At 35.4% G+C, this 13,731-nt stretch overlaps 1 protein-coding gene across 1 annotated transcript in view; it reads left to right on the plus strand.

Moving 5' to 3' along the window:
- Positions 1-13,731, plus strand: part of TBC1D32 (TBC1 domain family, member 32) — an 86,614-nt gene that overhangs the window by 7,805 nt on the left and 65,078 nt on the right. The window contains exons 4-16 of the mRNA XM_009325681.1: positions 279-350; positions 1,514-1,639; positions 2,506-2,584; positions 2,731-2,831; positions 2,918-2,979; positions 3,481-3,625; positions 4,356-4,415; positions 5,850-5,949; positions 6,222-6,359; positions 7,773-7,865; positions 8,119-8,261; positions 11,664-11,791; positions 12,935-13,136. Of these exons, the coding sequence (XP_009323956.1) occupies positions 279-350; positions 1,514-1,639; positions 2,506-2,584; positions 2,731-2,831; positions 2,918-2,979; positions 3,481-3,625; positions 4,356-4,415; positions 5,850-5,949; positions 6,222-6,359; positions 7,773-7,865; positions 8,119-8,261; positions 11,664-11,791; positions 12,935-13,136 (1,449 nt within the window). The remainder of the gene's footprint in view (positions 1-278; positions 351-1,513; positions 1,640-2,505; positions 2,585-2,730; positions 2,832-2,917; positions 2,980-3,480; positions 3,626-4,355; positions 4,416-5,849; positions 5,950-6,221; positions 6,360-7,772; positions 7,866-8,118; positions 8,262-11,663; positions 11,792-12,934; positions 13,137-13,731) is intronic.

Genomic DNA, 13,731 nt, shown 5'->3' on the forward strand with positions numbered 1-13,731 from the left:
AAGCTGGAAAGTCCTTGACTTAGTATAAACGCTGCTTAGCAACAACTAAAACTTCAGTGTATTATCACATTATTCTCATGCCAAATCCAAAACCCAGCACTGTACCAGGTACTAGGAAGAAAATTAACTCTATCCCAGCCGAAAGCAGGGCATTAGTATAAATGCTGAAGTCCTAATTATTAAAAGTAAGTTAGATATCAGAAAGACTGATGATTTTAATCTTCTGCTGTTCAGTTTAATAATATATTCTAATGGTAATTTTATAATATGTATTACAGAGTTACACGTTCATGAGTCAAGAACAGTTGCAGCTGCTTGTAGAAAGGCTTGACCCTATTCAGCCTAAGGAAGTAAGTTTCAAAGAAGAAATAAAATGTTAATACAAATGAATGTTTATGGCATATTGGAAAACAGACTGTATGTACATAAGAGTTCATATGTACGTAAGTGGAATCTTGTCTTTGTTGGTTCATATATCTTGGCTTCAGTGCAGCAACTGCTCTGCAGTGCAGTATTTCATTGTTCATAACCATCTGGTTCAAAAGCTAGTGTTGCAGCAAGTATTTTATTTTTTTTGTTAGGAGTTTATTGCTATAGATGGGCATTTTTAGTTTGGAAAAAGTTGTTCTGTGAGAAATAAAATTACTGAATCTTATATTCCTGTATACGTGCCCCTTGCCCTTCTTGGTAACTTCCGTGTTGTCCTTTGTGTTACCCGTATCAGAAGAGAGAGATGCCTGCTGATTTGCCAACAAGCTACTGCCAGATGGAATATATAAAGTCCAAGTTAGGTTTACCTTCCTGTCAGTGGCAGTACTAATTCGGGTCTCTAACAACCAATCAGCACCAGCTGCTGATATTTTTGAAGCTTGGAGAAACATCATTTTGAGAGTGCTGTCTCAGTAAGATTTGTTTGGGATTGTCTGGCAGTTAAAAAAGGCATGGTAGATGGTAACTGGTATAAACATTGTGATTGAGTTTTCTTAGGTAAAAAGTCTGATGCTATTAAATATTGTTTCAGCTTGTTTCAGTAATATGAAATAAATTTCTAGAGATTGTCTACAAATAGAACCAAAAAAAGTTATTTGAAATTATTTAGATTATAATGCTGATGAAAATTCAGCAGTAAAACAGTGTCTAGTAACTCTCCACTTTCCCTTACTGACTTTTTAGAGAGCTGCTAGCCACATTTGTAGTATTTGGTGATAATTTCCTATATTCCCTGATAAAAGAATATTTGATTACAAGCAGAAAGTAGAACATAATCCTTGCATCCAGTATTAAAAACCTATATAAAATGGTTTTGTTGCTTCTTCAAATATATGTTTGGGTTTTTTTTTCTCAGTGATGTAGTATTTTGTCTAAATCACCAGTAGCAGAAGATAAGTATTCTGGAATTCCTTATCAGTTCTACAGCCAGGTCCTGTTCCTTCCTTCAAACTATATTGTAAATTACGTATTTGAGAGGTTGCTGTGAACGGATTTGTGGTGTTTATCTTTTGGACCACTTCAGGTTCGCCAAGAAGCATTGCAGACACTGTGCTTTGCCCCTCCCTCTGATATACTGAACTCTGAGAGTTGGCCAAATCTGCGTAAGCATCTAACAACGTCTCTGTCAGATCCCGATGCAACATTCAGTGTAAGCTAATGTTCTGTATTTCATTATCAGATGTGTACCCTTAGTAGAGAGTACTGCAGTGGAATAAGAAGTTACATATATATTATGAGTAGTCCAGCAGGGTCCCAAGACATTTTATTATTTGTGTATGTATCAGATAAACTCTTTTTGAAGTAGAAGAATTATATGATTCCAGTAGGTCTTGATTTAAAGGATTACAACAGGATTTCAATAGGATTTTTAGGCTGGAGTACTCATTTACATATCTTTTAATGGGAATGAAGAGGTTTGAATGTCTTTTAGCAAACAGACGTAAAAAAAAATTGACAAAACTCTTCCGTAAAACTTGTTATGTTAATATTTCCTATTTAAGTCAGGTATATGCTCCATGATGATAAGAAAATGATACATAGTAATATTACACAGGCACTGATGGGGAAAAAAAAAAGGCAGCTGCTTAAACTGCTTTTAGATTATTTATTATGCCAATTAAAGTTGCCCCAGCTGCTGTCATGTATTTCTCTTTCAGCTTAGAAGGTCCACAATTTCTTTTGAAACAGTGCTAGTTATAAGTCATTGGTACCTTTAATGACATAAAAACATTAATGTTATTGGAAAAGTACAGTAATATTCCCTGGTCTGCTTCTTTGTATCTCAGTGAGGCTTTGCATTGGTGCTGTCAGTTAAAGTATCTGAATAAAATTTCCTTCGGACTGTAGGTTTCTGTCGTCACAAACTGTATATTTTTGTAAAATATGCTTCATATCTGTAGAGATATCTGAGCAATATGTAATATTAAGAGTAATGCCACTACATATTGATTATTGTGCAATAATAATACATAGTTACATGACTCTCTAATACATTGCTTGCTTTTTCTCCCTTAGGAGAAAATTCTTAGGTTCTATGCAAAAACCTTTTCTTCTTCTCCATTTAATATGACAAGAGAAGTCTATACAAGTTTAGGTATGTGCATTTAATTACATTTAAGACTTCATGAGTCATGTAGTTCCTGAAAATCAGTTAACTTTTATAATGAAGCTGTATAATACAGTTTGTTTTGCCACTATTGTCATGGAGGTGAGGCTTTTTTTTTTTTCCTTCTTCTTTAGCAAGGCACTTGGAGTTGTACTTTCTTTCTGGAGAATACTCTCTTCGTATTTCAGCTGGTCTGGATGTATCTGACACAGACATAAATTGTTTACTTAAAAAGGTATAAATGAACTTTCCATACCTTTTTTGTCATTACTGAAACATCATGCATTATTTATTTTTTAATTTTAATAATTATGTTTTCAGGTCCGCCTTTTAAATGAGTACCAAAAGGAAGCTCCCTCTTCCTGGATTCGTCATCCAGAAAAGTATGTCACCTTCAAAAACTTGTCACTTGTTTCTTAATTTAATGATTTTTGACATATCATTAGATGCATATAATTTTAGCAAAAGGTTGATTATAGGATGTACAGATGACTGGTCAGTGATAAAGGAGGGAATATAAATAGAGGGTGGGAAAGGTGAAATAGGGAAGTTGCATAGGAGTAGTCATGGGTCATATTAAGCTGCTTACTTAGCTTGAAGTGTTCTAAGTGCTTTTTAACAAAAATAATTTGGATGTTTTACAAAGTAACAAGTGTAATAAAATATGTAATCATGTAGGAGAATACACATGTATGTTGTTACTAGTTTTATTCATCGTAATACAAAGAATTAATATCCTTACAAGATCAAGTTAAAGATAATGTTGTTGATATTTATGATTTATCTGAATGAGGTTTTACCAGAAATTTGTTCCTGAGTATTACTGGTGGAAAGATTTAAGTGATTTTTGTTTTCTGTTCATTTTTTCCTATTTGTGTCATAAGGTACATGGAAGAAGTAGTGGAGAGTACCTTGTCACTTTTGTCAGTAAAACACGAGCCTAATCATCCTGCCTCTCCAGATTTTTTGAGTCCAGTCTACTTCTTAGCTCTGCTAGATATCAAAGCAGTATGGTTTAAAAAGTGGACGGTAAGCAAAAAACCCCAACCCAACAACCCGTAACTTGTTCATGTCTGACATGTATTTTGAAAAATTTGATTATGACTGTTTTTATCATAGACCTATTGTGACCTGATAACAACCTATAATGAGTACTGTAATTAAGGAAGTCTGGGTGTGTTTTTAGGCATTTATGTCCTTTGCCCTTTAACACTACTCTCTTCCTCCATTTCTATTCAGTTACTGGTTTTCATAAAATTTCTGAGAATGGTGCTTTGGGACTTCAGTGCCTTTGTCATAATTGGCTGACAGCCATCAAAGATGCAAATATTTTTCTGGAAGAAGTGATGAGCATGAAAGTACAGTTATGTATATGATATGGTGCACACAACTTGCTAGTCTCCAGTGGACATTACAGCTTTTTGCAGCGTACCATGTATAAACTTGTAACTTAGGATTTACATGGCAATGTCAAAACACTTAGTCTAACATTTCAGCGTAGTTATTGTTTTTCTGTTTATTGCATGTTCTGCTACACATTTTTCTAATGACATAATTTTTTTTGTCATCTTAAATGTACTGCAAACAAAAGGCTCAGTTTAGTATAATGCTGGTTTACACAAGCTGGAGTTCAATGCATTGAATATGTACTGTGCACAGGATCCCTAATAAAACAGAATCGGAGATAATTTCTACTTTTTAATTAAAAAATAAAACTTACATGTTTGAAGTTGACATTAGGTCTTCTTTGTCATTTTAGCATGCGTATTACAGCAGAACAGTGGTACTTAGGCTTTTGGAAAAGAAATATAAATCTTTGGTAAGTATTTCCCAAGGCAAATTACTTGGAACTTGTTCTTGCTTTGCACATTGTGGTTTGAGCATTTTTTTTTTCCTTTTTTCCCTTTTGTCAGAGCTGTTCCATGTTGTTTAGCTAGATGAGCCTTTTTGATTTTAATGTTTTTTTTAAATTTCTCTTTGCTTAAATGAATCATTGTTAAATGCAAAGAAGGGTATGTGACCAGCTCCGAGTAAGGGGAAATTTGGGTGTTTTATAGCAGGTGTTTAATTAGGATTATTAATTCCTTATGTTGCATTCATATTTAGAATTATTTCTGACAACGTATAAAAATAACAAATGGTGCATGAAAAAATATCATAAAAACTCTATGCTGAATTTGGATTTCTGATGGAAAGAGACTAAAAAACCACCGTTGTGTTCTTTTGTGATATAAAGCATTAAGGATTCAAAGTGTTAGCAAAATAAATCAAACTGGGAAAACATCTTTAGTAATGTAGGTGTTAATCCCATCACATACTCTGTATGGGCAGATCTCTTCACCGAGATGGAAGTTGCATTGTTTTCAGTAAGACCAATATAGATGTGAGATCCATTCATATAGACAGGACTTTGGCTATGTTTTGTAAAATCTTGTAATACAAATGAAATGTAATGTAAAATATATGTGACTGATAAAACCTTAAGATGGGAGACAAGGATCCAGACAACTATAAAAGACGTTTGTCTTCTTTTTGTGTATGCATAGAAGAGAGCATAGAATAAAGCATGTTCCATGCAACAAAAAGTTCATAATAGGAAGTCCATGAGCAGGGTAGTCTAATCTAATTTATAAGCATAGAGTAAACATCTGATTAAGTATTTTTTTTATTATGTATGTCTGTATGTTTTATTTACACTTGTGAATAAATCTTAGTGTACATCTTTGTTGAAATGCTATATTTGTGATTAATTTCTAAATCCATGCTGATAATTTTTAAACTTTTATATACATTGATTAGATGATAATGCTATGATAATGATACAACACTTCTGCAAAGAACAGTAATAGCACTGACAGCACCCAACAACCAAACTTACAGTATAGTAAGTGTATTCAAGACAGTTTTTCACGTGTGGAAAATGAAAATCTTCCATAGTCATGACAATATGGCAATCACCGATTGCCATTAACTTCTCAAAATACTTGCATGTTCTCTGTACTCTTTTTCATAGGTTGTCTTAATGCTTACAGAGCTGGTAGTGTGATTATGCAATAGTAATGGCAATGTGTTTTAATAGCCCTGTAAAATTTTGCCTCCTGTTGGTTAGCCCATCCAGAGCACTGAAACATGAGGTAATTGCAGTGAAGTGGATATTTAGGTTCTTGTGTTAAAGGACAGTACTTGGATATAAGAGAGAACGACTTTATTGTAAAATACCAGGTATTTTATTATTTTCTGCTTTTTTCCACAGGTTAATGCAGCTGTCCAGCAATGTCTTGATTACTTTGAATTTTGCAAGGCAGCAGTTAATAAAAATTCCAGAGCCAATGACTTCTCCCAGCAGCATTGTAGTGAGTATCTTTGCATGTCTTGCATTATATCCACATACATCCACATTCTCTAGGTCTTTGAGCATGCTACGTAAAGAGGAAGACATTCTGTCTGTTCCTTTTCTTCCCAAAATATTGTATGGCTATCTTTTGAGAGAACACTAATAGCAGTGGTTAGTTACTTAAGCTGTCTGTCTTTATATACAAAATAATCCACGCATGTTGCAGGTAGTAGCTAGGTACTGTAAACTAAAATAGAGTCAAGTTCTAATTTTTTGGTTTTATTGTTAAAGGTGATAAGCAGAACTTTTCTTACACTGGACGAGAATTGCAGTACGTCTATTTTGTTCATTCACTGTGCCTTTTAGGAAGATTGTTGATCTATAAGCAAGGCCGAAATCTCTTTCCAGTACAGCTGAAAAATAAAAAAGGTAAGGCGAAGGCTGAGGAAAATGGAACCTGTTGAGCAACACTCTATCCATACTTGATATATGTTTCCCCTGCAATATTGTGGACATTATAGGACAACACTCTGTTCAGCAATTCTGTGCTTGGAAGCCTGTCTTAAAAGATGGTAGAGGTAATTTTGAGCATCAACACAGTTTTTTAATCTTTGATGGATGTGGTTGAATAGATTGCTTTTATCCTTACTTTTAATATATTAATTTCACGTTGAAGGAGGGTTGGATTAGTGTGTAAGTGATTCAGTCTTTCTATGTATGAGTAATATCTTCTGTCAAACCACTTGATACAATTGGTTGAAAAAGAGAAATGTCCAGGGACCAAAAGTGATTTTCAGGTGTGAAACAAAATCAGTATTTCAAGCTAATTGCAAATTGAAAACAATTGCTCTGAGCTTAACCTATTAATATAATTAAGGTAAAACAATGGTAGAGGAAAAGGTCGGTACCTGTGGAACAGAGGTATTAATAAGGACAGAAGATATGAAATGGAAAAGCCCTTGGACATCGAGAGGAATCTGCGTATGGCGATACATTGTGCAGGGTTGGCAAATGCAAGTGTGTGAGAACAATTGTAGTGTTCCATTACATTAATATCTTTATTAATTCAGTGTAGAATTCAAAACATTACTGGATACTAATTCTGAGACTTGTATTTTGAAGGTATTTTGTCCCTCAGGTTTGAGGATCAGGACTTAATAGATCCAATGTAGAGCAGTTGTGAGGAAGAAACATCTACTAATGGAGTGCTTTTGTCATTTATGGATTATCTGTATAACACCATTCAAGCAGCGATCCATTGGTGATGGTTGCTTTTTTCTCTCCTCTACAAAAGTAACAATTTCACCATCTGTCTTCTTAATAGCGTCCTTCTCAGCTTCATAGATAACAACCCTTTCCTCACAAATTGTCTGATTTATTAACATAATTACATTAAACTTGGAGCAATAGTTCCCAACCTGCATTTAGCTACCTGTTTGTTGTTTTTGCTTCAGACCTGAGGAAGAATTGTCTGACAGCTTGTCTCTTTTTCCAATTGTTTCACTTAATTGAATAGCAAGGTAATGCTTTTTCCTACAGCCTTGTATATTCAGCATTCTCAATCTTTGGCTGCCATTTGTTTCAGTGGAAGACATGGTAAAATTGCAATTGGCTAAATTGGGAGCAAGATCAAGCCTTGTAAGTTGATCATGAACTACCTTGGTAGAGTCCCAGGGACATGGATGTCCTTTGCTTTATTGGTTGTACGTATGTTGATTTCCTTAATAAAGCAAAGCATTGTTCACATATATTTACAAAATCCATTTTATTTGTAAAATTAAATTTACACTTTAATTTGCAGAGTACTTTCCTCTTTTTTTTTCTTTTTTTTTTTTTTTTTAGATAGTGTATCCATAACCGAGCTCTTGGTATTATTTACTCAGCTTATTTATTACTCTCCAAGTTACCCAAAGACAGCTTTGGCAGCGCATACAGGTAAATGTCTGTTTTTAATATATGCTAATATATATAATTATAATGAGGCATGTGGTAACTTCTTTTGCCGTTTTAATGTAGGTCTGTTATTTGTGCAGATTCTTCTCTTCCCTTCCTCCCTTACCTTTCCTTCTTCCCTCTAACTGTGTTAAATCAGTGCTTAACAAAAGTATAATTCAGAAGCATCTACATAAACCATATAGATATGTTTGTGTAAGTTAAAATATAAACAAATACTTCTTGTGTTCACCAGACAATTATTCTCCAGCAAGTCTTGTTATGGAGATTCTGCAAGTTTTTTGTGATCAAACAGGATGTGCTGCTGAATGTTTATATACGGATGCAGTGATAAAGGCCCTACTTCATCCTGTTCAAAGTTTACTGAGTGGCACAGAGGTTTGTAGTAATCTTCCAAATAATTTTTAAATCTATAGAATATTATCATTTTTCTGTATTTTCTATGTAGAAGATGTATTTAGTCACATGGTAACTTCTGTAGTATTTTTCTACATTAGCTATTACAGTATGCCTTACATAGCGTAGGCTGTCATTATGATTGGTCTGATGAACTTGGTTTTCTTGAAATCTTGTGAATAGTAGCAAAAATTGTGCTGTAGTGAGACCATTCCCTTGGGAAAATCACATCGCTTAATTTTTTTTTTTCTTCCTCCCAACGTTTTTGTGTGTCTCTTGGATATTTCTTGGATGCTTATCTGCTCTACCCGCTATTTAAAAGGCAACCTACTTTTATTCCTTTTTAAATTCAGCTGGCAACTTGAAGTTAAGTGTTCTCAATAATTAGTACAGGTAAAATATGTAATTCTTCATGGAAAATTATTATTTTCTGAATTGGTGAAAGGAAGAGGTTTGGTTTTTTTTTTTTTTTTATACATTTCTATAAGAATTGTAAAAAACCTTGGGAAACATTATCTACCTGTAGGTACTTGGAAGTCTAGTTATAGTTTCAGCCTGTCCTGTTTTTGTTTTGACTGAGATGATTTAATTGATCTAGGTGACTGTAAGTCTCAAGACAGAGAGGCTGAAGGTCTGAAATGCCCGTGGAGGAGCCTGAACTGTCCTACATAAAGAGACTTTGAGAGAAATTAATGGCTGAGAAGTTTTGAATTTACTTCCTGAGACTCATGCTTCCAAAGACAGTCTGGGTTCCTAACTTAAATACCTCATCCAGGTTCTTAAGTTGAATTTTGTCAGTATCCTTCTGATTATTTTTTCAGTGCAGTTTGTTTATTTTTCAGAAAAGACTCATGTTAATTCCTGAAAATATTTTTACCTGTACAAAAATATTCCAATACTATTTTAAAAGTGTGAACAGTTTCCAAGTAAATATTTTAAAGTATGTATTTCTGTAAAGCTTAAAACCATAGTCCTGCGAAAACTTGATCATGTCAATAATTTAGCTCTTCTGTAGGTATCTGTACTGAGTACGGTGGCATTACTTACACATTTTATTATAAGGCTATCTATGGATGCTTTTGCAAGATTAACACTTTAAGTTGTCTTGTTTTTACTGTACATTGCAAAAATTTAGTGCAAATTTTTTCAAGTACAAAAAATGACTGAGCCTGCATATGCTTTGAACACTGACAGTTAAATTTAAAAACAGTACTAAGGCAATACTTCATTGATTTGTTGTGATGGAAGCCTGTGTAATGCCCCAGGCAATCTCTATGGTCACATGGTATCTAAAGCATATACAACTGTCTCTCTTCTTTATTATACATTAGTAGTTAAAAAATAAATTATCTCAACGTTTAGCAGTTCTTCCCTATCTTTTTTTTTGTTTCTGCCATGCTCAGCTGTCTCTCGTAGGTAGCTGAACTCTTAACAAATTGCAAAGCCTCCTGTGACTTAGTAACTGGTCTGTTTAAAAAAAACAGGCCATGTTCAGGAGTATTTAATGCACAGTAGCTGTAGTAGGTTGGTTATGTGTTGTGAGTCTGGAATATGTCGTATTTGTTCTAACGAAGGTACAAATCGTTTTGTATTGCATCTGGCAAACCAATTGCTAGAAAAGGTAGACCAAGTCAGAGTGATCCTCTTCCTCTTTTACAAGAATTTGAACTGATTTTGCTTCCCAACCGAACCATGGCATTTCTTAGACACCCAGGAATCCTAATGCTGGACTCTAATACTGGACCATGCCTATCTCAAAAGGAAGGCTATGGCCACGCATGCATCTTTCTTCAGCTGGGGTTGGGGGGTGGGAGCACTGGAGCTGTATATGGGGCTCCTTGGTTGTACAGTGGGCCTCATGAGCAAACACAATGCTGTTATTTTACATTTGAGCTCTGAATTCACTCGGGTAAGTGCAAGCCTTACTTGCCTTTTAAGCAGGGTAGTATTGTGTATCTGTAATAGAGAGGGAAGGAGAAACTCGGTGGCTATAAGCAGGAGTTGTCAGAATGATCAGTTTGTGGGCAGCAGTATTGACCTTTTGGGCTCTGTAGCCTCTGAGTTGCTGCTGAAGCATAGCTGGTGCAGAACATTGCATTCACATTTTAAATAAACAAAGTACCCTGGTTTTTTGGTTTTTTTGGTGTTGCACAGGAAAGCAAAATAATAACGCACTTGAAGAAACAGTGACAGTACAGTATGTTCCTTTCTTAGAATCCTGAACAATGATACCCAGTAACCTAAAAATAAAAGGTCAGGGAGATTTTTAACCCTCTGTATCACTGAAAATTTTAACTAAAAAAACAAAGTCGAAATGGGTTTTTCTCTTGGGTTACTTTGACCACCGGCATTAATAGTAAATTCCTTAAATTTAAAAGTAGGAAGAGTATTTTCCTCTGTGCACTATATAAAATATAGAGCTACCTGTATATAAAATATAGAGCTAGAGAAGAAGCAGGAGCTGGATTGCATAACATTTTTAAAATAATTTCTCTTGTGAGTCCAGCTGTCCTTGATGAATAACAGAAGAGTGGAAAAGTTTTAAGCAGTGGACTTCAGCTTCAGGAGAGTGGTGCTTTATTCCCCATTCTGACATAATAGATATTTAACAAGTGTTACTGGGAATAGTAATCCCCCCTAGCTCATCTCCCTGTTGACTCCACTCTGTTGTCCCGGACATGGATAGGGGGAAGCTTCCAAAGAGGGCTTCTCACTTTGAAAAGTGTCCTTCTTTCTAAGTACGTTTGTCTATAAGTCCTAGGAATTTGGAGTGTTTCTCAGTCCCTGGGTGAGAAGGTATGCTCTGATTATCTCATGACCAAATTATTGAGGCATACGGACAGGAACAGAGTTTTGGTGAGCATCTTTAGGACACTGCATAAGTCCTGTAGTATTACAGCCGTTGTCTACTGTCAGGCCGTCGGCACATCTCCCCATTACTTCCCCTCCCCTGGGCTTGGCAGCCTGGGCTCAGGGCCAGCATAGGTAATAGTGTTGGTGTACAGCCTTGAAGAGAGCTGTTTGAGAAAGCTCTGCTAGGAGGCTTCAGCAGAGATCCCCCCAGCGATGACTCTACTAGTAAGCCTCAGTGTGGACTCACTCCACGTTCCGCTCAGGAGTGTTTTTTAAGCTCAGATTCTTGTCCTCGTTCCCTGCCTGTACTATGTTGTAGCAGCATGGAAGCCTAGTGTCCCATTGATCTGAACCCCGACCCACAGACATGACTTCTTCACTTGCTTTGCCTCAGACCTGCTTTGTCACTGCTTTTTAAGCAGTCATCAGAAGGGTGACCTTCAGGTTCTGCATACATAAGCCAGACTTGAATAAACAGCTTTCACAAAAGCATTGAATTGAAAACTTTTTTTTTTTCTTTCTTCCAAATAGGTGTATATAAATTGTCTTGAAACCACTTTAATTGATGTAGCTGATATTTTGGCAAGGATTGCTGCTGTAGAAGATGGTCTTTCTCTTCTTCTTTACGGAGAAAATGAAAAAACTGCCAAAGAAGATAGGTAAGAGTGCATTAATGAATAGCATTAGTGAGTAATTTAATGAATTACATTGGTCTTATGAGACTCATTTTCTCTTTTTTCATTTATCTATAACGTGATATGTTTTGTTTATGTTTGGAGTAAAATACCTGATTATCCAGTAAAGTAGTGAGTGTTTTAGAGAATGTATTAGGGAGACATTTATGTGTATAACCAGGTAAAATGACAATTTAAAGAAATACTTTTATTAAGGGAGATTTCCGTGGTTTACTTGTTCTTCTTATTCATGTGAGAGCTTTGCTTTCTCTGAATGTAGTTCTATTATATTCATAGTGCTGCTGTTCAGGCCAAAGGCTTCTTTTTTCTGGTTTTTTTTTTTGTTTGTTTGTTTTTAGAATAAATATTAAAAACCTAGTTTATTGAAAGAATAGATTTAATGTAGCATTCACTTTTCAATACATCTAGTAGAGACAGGTCTTTGTATCAGAAGCTGACATTCGTAACACCGTACCTAATTTAGGATCTGTGTGATCCTCTGGATAGTATATTGTTAGCTGATGCTAAAACCTGAAACAGGGAGGTAAAATTGAGACTAGCCTTTACAAATATCTAAAATGCAGGTCATGAAAATGTATGGAATGTGTGTCTTTGAAGTGGAGAAATCTCAGAAGTTGCATATGTTTTTAAGGGGGGTTGGAAGTAAAAGATAGTATTTTGGAGAAAGAGTTGTCCTTTGCATTGCAAGCCTAGAAGACTTCGGAACGAGATCTCAGTTAGGAAAAAGGAAGAAGGACAAATTTTGCCTTGTAGTGATGTCCTTAACACTGATTAAGCAGAAGCTAAAATGATTGTCTTGTTACTCTTCCCAACTGGTCTCCTGTAAAACACACAGTCTGTGTAGTGGATGGCTATGAACGGAAGACAATGGATGCATTTTTGCTTTATGTAGACCTGTAGCCAAAGTAAAATCACTTGCTGTACATTTCTCTTCTTCTGACTGGTGTAACAAGTTATAATATGGTTGGCCCCTCCATAGTGGGTCATAGTTTCTTTCCATAGTTTCTTTTCCCCTAGAAAAAATTAAATAAGTTTAGTCAGAGGATTTGTTTCAAGGCTTATTTATGACTACAAAACAACATTTTAAAAGTGTTATTTTATTTCTAGTCCTACAGCTGTTCATGTAATTGTTCAGTTTACAAAGAAACTTCTTCATGACGACATTTCACTTTTATCTGGATCCAAGATTTTGCCAGTTGTTAAAGGAGCTTTCATTTTTGTATGTCGTCAGATGTACAGAACTTGTGAAGGCCTGCAGATGGTAATTCCTTATGGCTTGCATGAATCTATCGGAGAGGCCTGGAAAAAGGTAGATCTTACTTTGGATTGGGAAGATTGGAAAAAATCTTTCTGTAAGACGTTCAGCTTATATAATAATTGTTTTTTGCTTCAGGTTGCTTATATTTAAGTAGTGAGATAATGCTTGGAATTGTTCTAAAAATGAAGTTCTACTTCTCAACCTTTCCTTCTGTATGTGAACCTAGCAGAAGCTTAGTTTGAGACTTCGGTGCCTTAAGATTAAACCAGGAACTCTCAAGATGCATTGATAGCCCTATCATTCATAGATCAACTGCTTTCTAAACATTGTCCTTGATGCTAGAGGTCACCTGATGTTATGATAGCAAGTGTCTGCCACAGATCTGGTCTTCACTCTTGGTTTGGGATATTTTGAAAGGAAAAACTCATGAGATATGGTCTTAGTAAATTTTAGGTTAAATTAGTTTGTTTCTTTGGGAGATGTGGAGGAAAAAAGGAGATTCCAAATATTTGACTTAAATAGTTAGATGCCATTGAAATATTCTCAAGAGATCATAATGAGAAGTGCCAGGCAGGAGTTCTTGTCTTGCCTGTGTACTTGGTGTCATGGTTTAACCTCAGTCAGCAACTGAGCACCACACAGCTGC

The sequence above is a fragment of the Pygoscelis adeliae genome, unplaced genomic scaffold, assembly GCF_000699105.1.
Source record: "Pygoscelis adeliae isolate BGI_AS28 unplaced genomic scaffold, ASM69910v1 Scaffold54, whole genome shotgun sequence".
NCBI classification, from domain to species: Eukaryota; Metazoa; Chordata; class Aves; order Sphenisciformes; family Spheniscidae; genus Pygoscelis; species Pygoscelis adeliae.